Source organism: Leuresthes tenuis, unplaced genomic scaffold (assembly GCF_036924035.1).
Source record: "Leuresthes tenuis unplaced genomic scaffold, fLeuTen1.0.hap1 SCAF_20, whole genome shotgun sequence".
Classification (NCBI taxonomy): domain Eukaryota; kingdom Metazoa; phylum Chordata; class Actinopteri; order Atheriniformes; family Atherinopsidae; genus Leuresthes; species Leuresthes tenuis.
Genome location: NW_027325374.1, coordinates 20499461 through 20512448, shown reverse-complemented (window position 1 = coordinate 20512448; position 12988 = coordinate 20499461). Strand labels below are relative to the sequence as shown.

The window sequence follows — 12988 nt, the reverse complement described above, 5'->3', positions numbered from 1 at the left end:
TAATTACATCAAATGGCAAAGAAGAAAAGGGATGTACAGGATGTGGCATTGAGTGAGATGTTGGTTCAGAGAGTGAGTTCAACAGATATTTGAATAAAAAATATGCACGTGTAGCTTTAAATATGCATATCTAGAGCCAAAGGTATAGAAACCTGGCCAAATGTACAATGCCACAGGGCTCAGAGTCAAGATTGTGGAAATGTTGGGGATTTTATGAATAATATGCATTATAGTGTTCCACAAATTTTGTTCCTCATTATAAAGGTCTGATGGCTGAGACGCAGCGCTTTCCATGGAAATCATTTCTAAGAACGTCTGCAGCCACAGTCCATCCTGCAGTGGATCTGCATCCTTCCAGTGTATCGCAGTCAGTCTTTTATCCGCCACACGTCCAGTTAGAAGCATTTGCTTCTGGACAGGCCGCAGCCCAAAGAAAAGTACAAGCAGCAATGTCACCTGAAGATTATTTTACTGCATGACCAAACCATACGATAAACGTTGCCCTCATCATGCTTGCAGCACCAACAAATATCTGAATCAGTTGTGCTCGTATCGTGTCGTCGAACATGGGAAGAATATCCTCTGTGAATAAAATGATCGTTTATCATTCTGTTCTTGACTGATTTGGATATTTCTTAGACATAATCCCACTCTTCAGTTTTTAAGGGTCTACCTAAATCAGCTGCCCGGTTCCTTTGAACTGAATTTCCATTATTTTCTGATCTGTTATTTGATAATTTATATACTTTTGATGCAATTTAGCTTTTTTGTCTGTCAATTGTTTTAAACTTGCTCTCAATATTTGTTGGTCTGGGTACAACTGAGGCTTCTCCAAAGTATTTGCTCAGCTGTATCTTATCTGTACATATTTTAAGAAGTCCTTGTCATTGATGTGGTATGCAGCTTCAGGCTGAGCAAAAGTTCCTGATGTCCCATCAAATGGATTTCTCATATCCTCCAAGGTAAAAATGCCTTTGGATTTCCAAGTGGCAGACGGCGGGAAACTTCTCATCGGCACCTGTTCTGCTACCTTTTTTTGTCTGCACATCATTAACTATAGCTGATTGTACTTCATAAGAATCAATCAATTTATTTATTTATTTATTTATTTATTTTTTAATCATGACATATGATACCATAATGGACAACGCTGCACACCCTCACACATAACAGTGATCTAACACTGAGGTGTGTTCAGTTAACTCGGCTAACGGTGTGTTAGCTTTGTAGAGCATGGACACGAAACTTATCAGTACATTACTGCTTATGATATTAATGAATTAGTTCAGAAAATCATTAGAAATAATGACTACTTTTGGGACGTTGCCTAAATGCCTCTTTTGAGAAAAAGACGAATACTTTCTCACTTATCTGTGACAACCAGCTGGTCCCAGAACTGATTAGCTGCTCTAAACGGAGGCAGATGTTTGTCGGACTGCTGGAGAATTTTTTTCCTTTAGCGCTATTCATCCGTCTCGCCGTGTTCTTCTCAGATGGGTGTCGGTGTGCAAATGTATGCTGTTTCGCTGAAGAACGCGCGTGTGTGTTTGTGCTTGCAGTCGCTCCGGTGTTATCGAGAAGTTGGAGGCCTTGGAGCTGGAGAATCCGGAGAAAATGGAGGTGGAGGAGTCGGGGCGAAGCGGAGCCAGACAGGGCCGCAGTGAGCACAGACGCTTCCACAGAGAGGTAACGTGGCTGCGTTTGTGTGCCCACATCAGATCAAACAGTGCCAGCATTGTGCAGCAGCTTACAATAGATACTGTGACAGTTGTGAATTCTGATCTTAAACATTATCACATGGCAGAAACAAAGTTCTCTCTTTTTTTCCTTCTGGTTTTTAACACCCCCTATCTCCCCATTCTTCCTCCTTCTCCCTTCACCCTCTTCCCTCCATCCTCTCTCTCTGTCCTGTCTTTGTTTTGATTTTGGGTCAGAGGTCAGCAGAGTTTGCTGTATTCATTTCCAGTTTCCATTCTTTGGTGGGATTCCCCTGGTGATTACACTTCCCTTTCCCACCCCGGCCCCCTGCCCTTAGTTAGAAAGGCTCAAACCTGACTTGTTTGAGCAACACAGAGACCCAGCCCAGTAATGCGGACAAAGTCCGTTTCTAGATCCTTTGTCAGGCAATGCACAACTGAAAATATGCCAGGGCTGCTTGTGTGCTTCGTACTGTACGCAAATATCTGAGCTCTGTTCTTCTTACCGTTACTTTGAGACAGTTACATATAGAATTAGAGCTAGCTCGTTTATTCACGCACCATCTTGTGGTGACCCCACCTTGAACGGCTGCGTCGTGTTCCGGTTGCCTCACCGTCACCAGAGTAGTCACTAAAGACACTTATTATGATTCCATCAGGGTGCGCCTCTATAATTCACCTGGTAGAATGTGCAGTTGCTGGCCGTTGTGGGGGTTGTCTCCCACCTTCTGTCACCTCTTCACTGTATCAGTCAAAAATAAAGGACATGGAAACCGGGTAAAGGTGGACAGAGCAGATGACCCAAGCAGGAAGTCGAGTCTTTGTGTCGCTTCCCTTTCAAATATGACATTACAAGATCGAGTGCTACGTCAGCGCTTTCTCTACCACTACCAGTGCTCGGTTTAGTACGTTTAACACTACCAGTGCTCGGTTTAGTACGTTTAACACTACCAGTGCTCGGTTTAGTAAGTTTAACACTACCAGTGCTCGGTTTAGTAAGTTTAACACTACCAGTGCTCGGTTTAGTAAGTTTAACACTGCCAGTGCTCGGTTTAGTAAGTTTAACACTACCAGTGCTCGGTTTAGTAAGTTTAACACGACCAGTGCTCGGTTTAGTAAGTTTAACACTACCAGTGCTCGGTTTAGTACGTTTAACACTACCAGTGCTCGGTTTAGTAAGTTTAACACTACCAGTGCTCGGTTTAGTAAGTTTAACACTACCAGTGCTCGGTTTAGTAAGTTTAACACTGCCAGTGCTCGGTTTAGTAAGTTTAACACTACCAGTGCTCGGTTTAGTAAGTTTAACACGACCAGTGCTCGGTTTAGTAAGTTTAACACTACCAGTGCTCGGTTTAGTAAGTTTAACACTGCCAGTGCTCGGTTTAGTAAGTTTAACACGACCAGTGCTCGGTTTAGTAAGTTTAACACTACCAGTGCTCGGTTTAGTAAGTTTAACACTGCCAGTGCTCGGTTTAGTAAGTTTAACACTGCCAGTGCTCGGTTTAGTAAGTTTAACACGACCAGTGCTCGGTTTAGTAAGTTTAACACTGCCAGTGCTCGGTTTAGTAAGTTTAACACTACCAGTGCTCGGTTTAGTAAGTTTAACACGACCAGTGCTCGGTTTAGTAAGTTTAACACTGCCAGTGCTCGGTTTAGTAAGTTTAACACTGCCAGTGCTCGGTTTAGTAAGTTTAACACTGCCAGTGCTCGGTTTAGTAAGTTTAACACTGCCAGTGCTCGGTTTAGTAAGTTTAACACTACCAGTGCTCGGTTTAGTAAGTTTAACACGACCAGTGCTCGGTTTAGTAAGTTTAACACGACCAGTGCTCGGTTTAGTAAGTTTAATAACAAACAGCCTGAATGAAATGCTTGTTTCTTTGCCAATACTTCACATTCAGTCATTTTTGTTTAATCTTGTTGACAGGCGAGTGGAAAAAAGCCACAAACTTGGCTTTGACATGATGAACGACTAACCCTTCAGCACTGGGTCAGAAGCAAACCGTGGGGGGGTTTCACCTTGGACGAGAAGCTGGAAAACACAAATATGACCAGAGTAAACTGGAAGGGACATGACGCATGTATTTCAGGTGTCTTGTCCCTTCTGAAACAGCTAGCATAGCGAGTATCTCGGTAATTAACCAGCAGGGAAAAATCTTTTCCCCCCGTCTTCATTAACGCGACTTCTACGAAGAAGTACTGAGCTGCTAAAACATTCCAAGTGTTATGAGGACGCAATGTATAAGCGATGTAGAAAAGCACGCATGTTTGTGTGTGTTGCAGGAGCAAAGGCATGACATGGATCGGGGTCTGGACTTTCCCTCCACCCTGCCCCCTCTGAGGAGAGCCAAGTCTTTGGACCGCAGGACGACTGAGTCGGTCATGACGGTGAGTGCTCTGCTGAGCTCTGTTCTGACATGTGAATTTACACTTAATGATATTATTTATTTATTTATTCTTTAGCAAAGAGAAAACAATCATTCATATACGTTACTGAATATGCTGCCAGTAGAATTTACATGCCTTATACTGCTATTCAGGATGATGTATACAAATAATTGTCAATTTCCACAACAGGAGACATGGAACGAGTCATTCAGAGTGAGCTTTGCACAGCCGTTGCACATCGCTCTCGCCTGTTTTGTGTTTGACGCGATGCAGGTAGCGTGCAGCGACCCTTTGGCTGAGAAGCAGCTGCCGTAATAAAGCTGGAAAAGACTGCGGTTTCGGGTGATTGGTCTCAGGCTGTTGTCACATTCGAACACAGGAGATGTTCAGGAGAAAGTGCAGACGATTTGATCCGGTCCTTTTCGGCAGATGCTGTTCACACGTTACGTCACAGCAGCAGGAGGCTCTCTGCTGGAGAAGCGCTTTAATGTGCTTTCGGATCGTTTCACGTTGTTCGTAGTTATGTAATGCATTATTTTGCTATAGTTTATTTTTGACAACCTAACCACAAACATCTCAAAGCTGAGCCATGCTGCTCCCAGACAGCCTTTAAAAGATGAGGAGCTAAGAATGAACGCTGTTTGATCAAGTGGCTGATAAACGAACAAGCTGAGATCTGTTCTGATTATTTCAAACTTGATGCTAGAATATTGGATGGTCGGTGTGTGTCTGTGGCCTCGCAGACAAAGCCTCCCCTGTTCTGCTAAGCTGTAGGATTCAGGGTCAGCAGCAGGTCCAGGGCCTCGGCGGAGTGGGTTATTGTTGGGGCTGAGAGGCGAGATCTGCTTAGGTAACGGCAGAATTAAACGTTGAGAAATGTCTCGGTGCAGCATCACACCCAGCGACTGCACTCACATATGCCAGCATTGTGAGCTCGAGTCTCATATCAGCATGTCTCCTTTGAGTGATGAAAACCAGCGTTGATACGAGTGGATGATTTATTTCTGTTATTTCTGATGTTTCCTTGGCCTTGGTGGTGTTGTTGTTGTTGGCCAAACCTCCATGCTGCAGGGGGCAGTGCAGCCGCTCTCCTCTCCAGGTTATACTCCTCATTCATTGCGTGTGGTCTGTCCTCCCATTCTGTGCTCTGTGTGCGTGTTACTGTATGTCTTGGAAAAAGTACAGTGTGTGTGTGTGTGTGTGTGTGAGAGACTCACAACTTACCACCGCTTCCTGTGGTCACCATTCACGTGGATGTGTGTGTTGTTCCCACGGCAGCGTTGAGCACTTGGGTTTCTCAGCCCAGCAACACATCTGGCAGAAGTTGTCCCTGCTCAGTGGGCCACTCCATCCCACTGGTGGGGTCAACCTCTACCACCAGCTGACTGAGTGAGCATGTTGTTGCTGCTCTTTAATGTTTTGTGCCGTTTAGCAGCTGTTCCTGGGAAAATATTGTGTTGTGTTTGTTTTCCCTTCAGCTGAAGGTAAGTTGTCGCAATGTGCTGCTAAAAAAAAAAATCTGGCTTGGACTCGCATGTGAAGTCATCTGGAACGGTTCCCTTGTGTTTTTTGCTCACTGGTGTCTCTGTATCCTTTGTTTTTCTTTTTAGCCGGATTTGCTTAACTTCAAGAAAGGATGGATGGTGAAGCTGGACGAGCAAGGCCAGGTACTGAAAGAAGAATGTGTTAAAAAGAGCTGAAGGTTTCTTTAAAAGCAAAAATATGGAGTCAAACAAGTTCAAACTGCTTCTGAACTCTGGGGTGTCTGTGGCAGTGAATGGCCTTTACTAGGCTGTGGTCACACTTTGATGTTCCATCCTCAATGGACTTAAAAGACGAGGGTGGAGCCGGAAAGCTTTGAAAGGCATCTTTATATGATGTACACAGAGGGAAAGTCCAGGTTTTATTGACTGCTGGGTGTTCAGTAGGTGACCGCTGCTTTGCACAGCTCCGTGTTTAGACATCGTGAAGCCAAACTTCTCCCCGTCCTTTTTGCAGTGGAAGAAGTACTGGTTCGTGTTGACGGATCACAGCCTGAGATACTACAAGGATTCGATTGCAGAGGAGGTGAGTTAATTCGTCTCACGCTGTCATCTTTTTTCCGGGTCTCTTTGAATGCCTCTTTGTGACGCCGTACATGTTGTGGTTTTCTCCCTCAGGCCTCTGACTTGGATGGGGAGATTGACCTGTCCACCTGCTACAGTGTAACTGAATACCAGGCTCAACGCAATTACGGTTTTCAGATTCATGTAAGAGGCTTTAATGCTCCCGCGTCCCCTTGAACTTTCCACTGAAGTGAAAGCCTTTACACATTGTACCCAACAGTCCTGTAATAAATACTTCTTCTCTGAAACCTCCTTCCACTTCCTCATACACTCAGATATGTAAAAAAAATCTGTATGATAGTCTTATATCCTTTCACGTGTTAACTTTTCTGGTCATTGTTCATGTTTAGACCCAGGAAGGAGTTCACACTCTGTCGGCCATGACAGCAGGCATACGCAGGAACTGGATCCAGGCGGTCATGAAGAACGTCAGACCCTCCACTGCCCCCGATGTGGCCAGGTCAGTGGTTCCATAAATGACATCAGTGCTCTGAGCAGCAGCTTTCCAAACACTTTTACACCTAACTGAGACCAACAGGCCCTGTGCTGGCTTCACATCAGCCACATTTTGGAGCCGGACGTGACCCTTTTAATTCAAAGAATTAGAGACTCTACATTACTGTGCAGAAGTCTTGAGCCACTCGTCATCTCTTTGCATGTTCCAGGAAAACAGGAAAAAGGTGCAGCCGTTTATTGAAATATGTGCACAGATAACCAGCTTGAAAGTCAGTATTTGGTCTGAGCTCCTTTATTCTTCAACACAGCCTGAACCCTCTGAGACAGGCTTTCTGTCTTTTCTTTAAGGAGTCTTCAGGAATAGTTCTCCAGGCTTCTTGAAGGACATCCCAAAGCTCTTCTTTGGATGTCGGCTGCCTTTTGTTCCGTTCTCTGTCAGATGATCCCACACTGCTTCAATAATGTTGAGGTCCGGGCTCTGGGGAGGATTCATCCCTCCATAAGACCTGCTGCCACTGATTTTCAGTCCACTTCTTGTGTCATTTGGCATAGCTCAGCCTTCTCTCCCTGTTTGCCTTTCTTAAGAATGACTTCTTGACAGAGACCATTTCAGACTGTTAGCTTTTTCATAGATTCATTAAAAAAATTTGAAGTGCCTGAAGAGATATTTAAAACTGGTTCTTGGCTGAGTTGTCGGTTATGTGTCGACACAACACGGGTTCATCCCTTGAGTTTGGGGCCTTTTTAAGCTTGAATTATTATTACACACAGTGTTGGTCAAGTTACCTGGAAATAGCAATTAGTTACTGATTACTTCTCCAAGAAAGTAAGTTTCTCAACCCACTGAGCAGGGAGTTTATCGGCATTCCTGTGCCGACTTGCTAGGTGCTTGCTCAGATTTGAGGTGGAATGTTTTTTCTGTAGAATTTTGTCACTTTTTACAGAATCTTAACTCAAAGTAATGTTGGTACTTCTAAGCATTAACCGCTGCATGGTCCTGCTCTCTCCCGTGCTCCATGTTATCTCTTGTTGGTCTTCACACACACTGACGTCGCACCACTCATACGTGATGGTCACGAGACACCCTCACAAACAAAATCACGGTTCAGTAACGAAGCCTGAAAGTAACAGTATCCTAATTACTGTTTTTGCCATTGTTATGACTCCTTACTTGATAAAAGTAATGGGATTACAGTAACGTTAGAAGTAACGCGTTTACTGGCCGTCACTGTTAATACATCGCACATTCCTCTGAAAAAGGCCAGATACAAACACTGGACTAAAATTATTAAAAAAGCAGCCGATCTTCAAAGAAAAACTTTGAAGACCTTCAGAAACCCTGGAGAATTGTTGCTTCCTCTGTTTTCTTGGAAGCAAAATGTTAAAAAAACGAAGGGTTGCTACTGCACAGAGCTACATATGTGTCTATGGACAGCAGCTCAGGGTTACTGTGGTTACACATTTCATTCTTTGTGTTAATCCCGTCCAAACAGAGATGGATGAAATTTGTGGCTGAGATGCCAAAGATGTTAGTGGGTTTTTGGGTGACTTCCATGTCAGGCATCAAAGGGCCTTCATTTACTTTGGTTCGCTGCCTTTCAGCTCGACTGAAGATCACGGCTCCTTCTCTCCTTTGGAGGGTCTCGTCAGACCAGATGTCACTCAGGACTCTCTGTCCTCTGAGGCCTCATCTGTAGAAAGAGAATCTGCTCCCGGCGCAATAAAGAGCAGAGCACGTGAGCGCAGACGAGAAGGCCGCTCAAAGACCTTTGACTGGGCAGAGTTCAGGCCTATAGCCCAGGCTCTGGCTCAGCAGCGGGCGCAGGAGGCCGAGAGCCTCCAGGCAGACATGAGCGAGCTGGAGCGCAGCCGGAGAAGAGAGGAGAGGCGGAAGAGGTATGAGACCGGTATGAGTTCGGAGCACACCACCGTTACGGATGGAGGAAGGACAGACTATGAGAGTGCAGAGGGAGGCTCACACACAGACTCATTAAGCCCCACATCGCTGGAGAGGCAGCAGAGGGTGGAGGAGGTGATCGAAGAACACTGGCGACAGGTGGAGAAGACACCCGTCCGAGAGGAGAGGAGGGTGCCTCTGCCCACCACCGTGTCTGTGCAGCCCAGAGAGACTGTAGAGCTGGAGCAGCTGCTGGAGAGTTACAAGCTGGGGGTAAGTTTGCCTCGTACGTGTTGTTGTTCCAGCTGCACAACTTCAACTGTCTGACAGAGCTGATGATTTTTACGGTCGCAAACATTCTGACTCCTGCAGATAGAGGACCTGAAGGCTCAGTTGGAGAGCTGTCACCAGCAGCTGCTCGACTCAAACAAGCACAAGCAGGAGCTGGAGCTCCAGCTGAGGATGGCTGTGGCGAGAGAGCAGGACATCCCCTCCGGTTACATCTCTCCGGTGAGTTTTCACTCGGTTTGCTGTAGTTTATTCTGCTGTAGTGGGAAGTTCTACTGTGACTTTCAGGAATACATTCTCAGCTGGGCAGTAATTTCCATCTCATGTTGTAACACTCTTTGCATGTTATGTTATTGTAATAAAACATGAAACAAACTGACATCGAAGCAACAGAAAGTCTCCGGTCATGTGTCTTTTGCATGAGTTCATTGCATGTGATAAACAGTGAAATCCTGTTTCTACATCAGCTTCTACTAGTAAATTTTCTCTCTGTGCGTCAGATGTCTGTACTGAATCTGAACTCATGCTCGTGGTTTTTTCAGTACTACATTGAGTACGGACCAAAGAACTGTACTTTTGTAGTTGCTAATGTGACTGGCAGAGGATTATTTCACTCTAATGCGTTTTTCTGATGGGACGGCTCCACTCTCCTCTGTTTCATTTCAATGTGGGTGTAGTCGGCTGCGTAGCATCGAGAGGATTCCTGCAGACAGATGAAATATCCACGTCTTATGGTTTGAAATCTGTGCTCTTAGATTTGATTGGTTTCTCTCCTCAGAGGACAAGGAAGTGTGCGCACATTCAGATTTTCCATGTCAACATTTAGTAGCCGCTCGGTTCCTTTGAAAATGAAACTGGGTAAAGCCGGGTCACACCATGTGACTGTGAAGGGCCCCAACTGCAAACGCATAAATAGGAATAATCATGCTGCTGGTGCACATTAAAGTGCAAATGTAGGAACATGTAGCAAGAACAAGGTGTTTGAAAAAAGTTCTACAGTAAGATTTAGATCCAGGATGAGTTTAACAGCAGCAGCGGTGAGATCTGAAATCTAAGTGCACCTGAGAGACCACAGCCCTGGAATTATGAGCCGAGGATCAGGGGAACTCTCATCCGTCAGAGAGAAATCCGTTCCTGGTTTGAGGAGAACCAGTCAGCAACTCGGTGACATTAGCTAACGAGTGAATTTCACAGGACTGTTGCAGTTTGTCACCAAGTAACAGACTGTTACAAAAATAACCCGGATAAACCCGGATGATAAATCAACAGAGAAATGAAAGACGAGCAATGAAATTAGAAAAGAAACGCCCACAGTTTCTGTCTCTGTCAGACTGGATTTCTCACTGTTGCTCCTCTGGTCAAAAAAGTCCAGAAAAGAACTTTTCTCTATGATTCTGCATTTATGCTTTGAAAAAAAACCGCACATTTCCAAAAAGGACATCCTGCAGCACAAGATTTTCAGTGTTGACAGTTAAGCACAGAAACTCTTCTCATGTCTCGTCCTCTTCACTTTTCCTCCCTTCCTTTTCAGTTTTACACATTCTCCTGATCGTGTGATGACCGCACCTTTACTGTCACGTGCCATTCAAAACAGATGAAAAAAACCACAGAAATGGTCATTTCAACATTTCATTTTCCATCTTATCTTATCTTTATGTCCATTTTCAGTTCACATTTCATTACCCACATTTAATGACAGGCTGAGCCCTTAAAAGAGTTCAGCGTTGACGTCATGTTGGAGTGATATTATCCTTTGTAGTCGCTGGCAAAATAGCTGCATTTCTTTCCATGTTTGACCAGATAATTATAACCTCTTGTCATGTATTCTAATTATTTGCATGCACGTCGGATTCTTCTCATCTTCTGTTCATGTCTGTGGAGACCATCCATTTGTTATTCTGTTTGCAATTGCTTTTCTATAACTAAGCATTGACCTAAATATACCATGTTGAATGCATTTCAGTGGCTGTGTGTCGATGTACGGATCGATTCGCCAGCGCGAAGCTGGATCTTTAGGTTGAAGCACCGCTGCCATTGTCGCAGTATACCGCAGAGTATGCTTTATGCCATTTCTGTGTTACGTTTTGTCTTGGAAATCAATCATTTCACTGACCTAACATTTATTGTGGAGGGAGTTGGGATAGTATGTTTGAAGAATCCGACTTAAGTTGGATAATAGAATCTCAGAGAGGAATTGCACCGGTGTAGACATGAGTTTGGACCAGAACCTTCAGAAATATCTTATAAGACCTGGTATGCCTTCCATTCTTGAGTAAATCTTCCAGCTGAAACTAATATTGCATTACTTACCCCATGAAGTAACATTTAACCATGTAATGCGCATGCTTTGTTGTGATTAACTAACCCCGGACATTTAATCTCTTTTCTTTGCTTTTAATTTACACAATTAAACTAAAAGGAATTTTTAATAGGTTTGAAATCTTTGTTTGTTTTATTTGGGATTATGGGGAATTGCTAGTTGTAATGACACTTTCAGAATGTTAAATAGTGGGAAGTGATTTGTAGTTAACGCTGAGAATTATTAGCAAGCTTTGTGTCTCCCCTGCTGTGTGTTAACCAACTGTCTGGTCCCCTTTTCCAAGCTGGAGCACCCTTTGGGTCTGGAGGCTGATGTGACGCCCCAGACGAAGAGGCCTGAACTGGTTAGTTCTCAAGCACAGAGTTTAACAAAGAAGTACCAGGAGACCAAAGAGCTCCTGAAGCTGCAAGAACTGAAAAAGCGCAGTATGCAGGCACAGCTTGGCCTCACGCTTTCTCACCTCCCCATCACGGAGCCTAACTTTTCTGACCCCCAAAAAACACCGGCGCTGGAAGGCCCTCCCCCTGAACCTGTCCAAAAGGCAGTTAGTTTCTTGCTCCAGGACAGCACAGAGGCCATTCAAGAGCTGGAAGACCTTATAAATGGTCAACCTCTGACTCTGGAGGAGTTGGGAAAAGTTCTGAAATTCCGTAGCTTAAATCAAGAGAGTGCTGGCAAACATGAGCTGCAGAAGCTCTTAGAAAGTTGGAGGTGTCAACAGGAGATAGAAAATGAAATGATTCAGAAGAGTTTAGCCAGAGCAGGAGAGAGCATACGACAATACGAAGCCCGTCTTCTGACCGTGGAGGATATCATGGGGAGAGTTCAGAAACAAAGTTTTGACAGCCCCTACGGTCCCTTGTCCAAAATTGAAAACCATTCAGAGATGAATGATATGAGCAGTGGAGTGTTCTCTCAGAGGGTGGAGCTTTTAACAGGCGAAAACAGCGCATTGAAACAACGATGTCAGGAGATAGTGAATCAGCTGACAGAGGCCGACAGAGAAATAGACAGACTTAAAGCCGAACTCATCAGCCAGCAGGGCGGCAAGCAGCATCATCTCGTGGTGGAGGAGCTGAAACGACTGAAGGCAGAACTGGCTGAAAATCAAGCTAACGCCATCGACCGCGAGTATTACGAGAGAGAGCTGAATGAGAAGTCTCTGAGGCTCCATGAAGCGTTGGTTACCTTGGAGGAACTTGGCAACACCCTTAAAGACACTGAGAAGAAGCTGCAGTTAAAGGAAGCCACACTGATAGGACTCGGTTTTCAGGCAGATTACGAGGACGAGGAATTGCACCCAGAGAAGGAGCAACTCCGAGAGCTGCTTGAAGCTTCACAATCAAAGTTTTTTGAGACTGAGGCAGGCCTTCAGTCTGCAGAGCAACACTGTCTGGAGTTAGAAGCAAGGAACAATGAGTTGGTCGCACTGAATCAGGAAATTGAGAAAGTCAGCAGGGAGAAGGTAGAAGAAGCAGAAAAAGAAGTGAGGATGTTACGAGAGAGCTTAGAAATGAAGATGGGTAGAGACAAAGAGAATTTTGTTGAGAGTCTGGAGGCAGGAGAGAAGCAGGTGGATGATAAAGGAGTTTTCCAGCAAGTAGTAAATGAGATTGAGATGAGGTCTGAGGCAATAGAGAAAGTGGTAGAGATTTTAGCAAAGGTAGATGTCAAGGTAGAGGGAATGCTTGATAGTTTAAAAAGCACTTTATTTGGTTCTTCAAAACAAGAGCCACTTTACATGACTAGAGAAGACATGAGTTCGGTGTCAGAGTGGGAGTTCTGGAGCCAGCTGTTGAGCCTCACTGAATCAAAATGTGACAAAAGCAGACAGATCTGT

General features: G+C 44.6%; 1 protein-coding gene across 2 annotated transcripts in view; it reads left to right on the top strand.

Annotated features, from left to right (window-relative positions):
• Positions 1 to 12988, top strand: part of mprip (myosin phosphatase Rho interacting protein) — a 39595-nt gene that overhangs the window by 18772 nt on the left and 7835 nt on the right. Inside the window, exons 8-16 of one of the 2 annotated variants that reach the window (XM_072374095.1) lie at positions 1560 to 1686; positions 3978 to 4082; positions 5693 to 5749; positions 6081 to 6149; positions 6242 to 6331; positions 6538 to 6647; positions 8246 to 8813; positions 8913 to 9050; positions 11432 to 11491. In XM_072374095.1, the coding sequence (XP_072230196.1) occupies positions 1560 to 1686; positions 3978 to 4082; positions 5693 to 5749; positions 6081 to 6149; positions 6242 to 6331; positions 6538 to 6647; positions 8246 to 8813; positions 8913 to 9050; positions 11432 to 11491 (1324 nt within the window). The remainder of the gene's footprint in view (positions 1 to 1559; positions 1687 to 3977; positions 4083 to 5692; positions 5750 to 6080; positions 6150 to 6241; positions 6332 to 6537; positions 6648 to 8245; positions 8814 to 8912; positions 9051 to 11431; positions 11492 to 12988) is intronic. The other variant, XM_072374096.1, reaches the window with a different exon arrangement.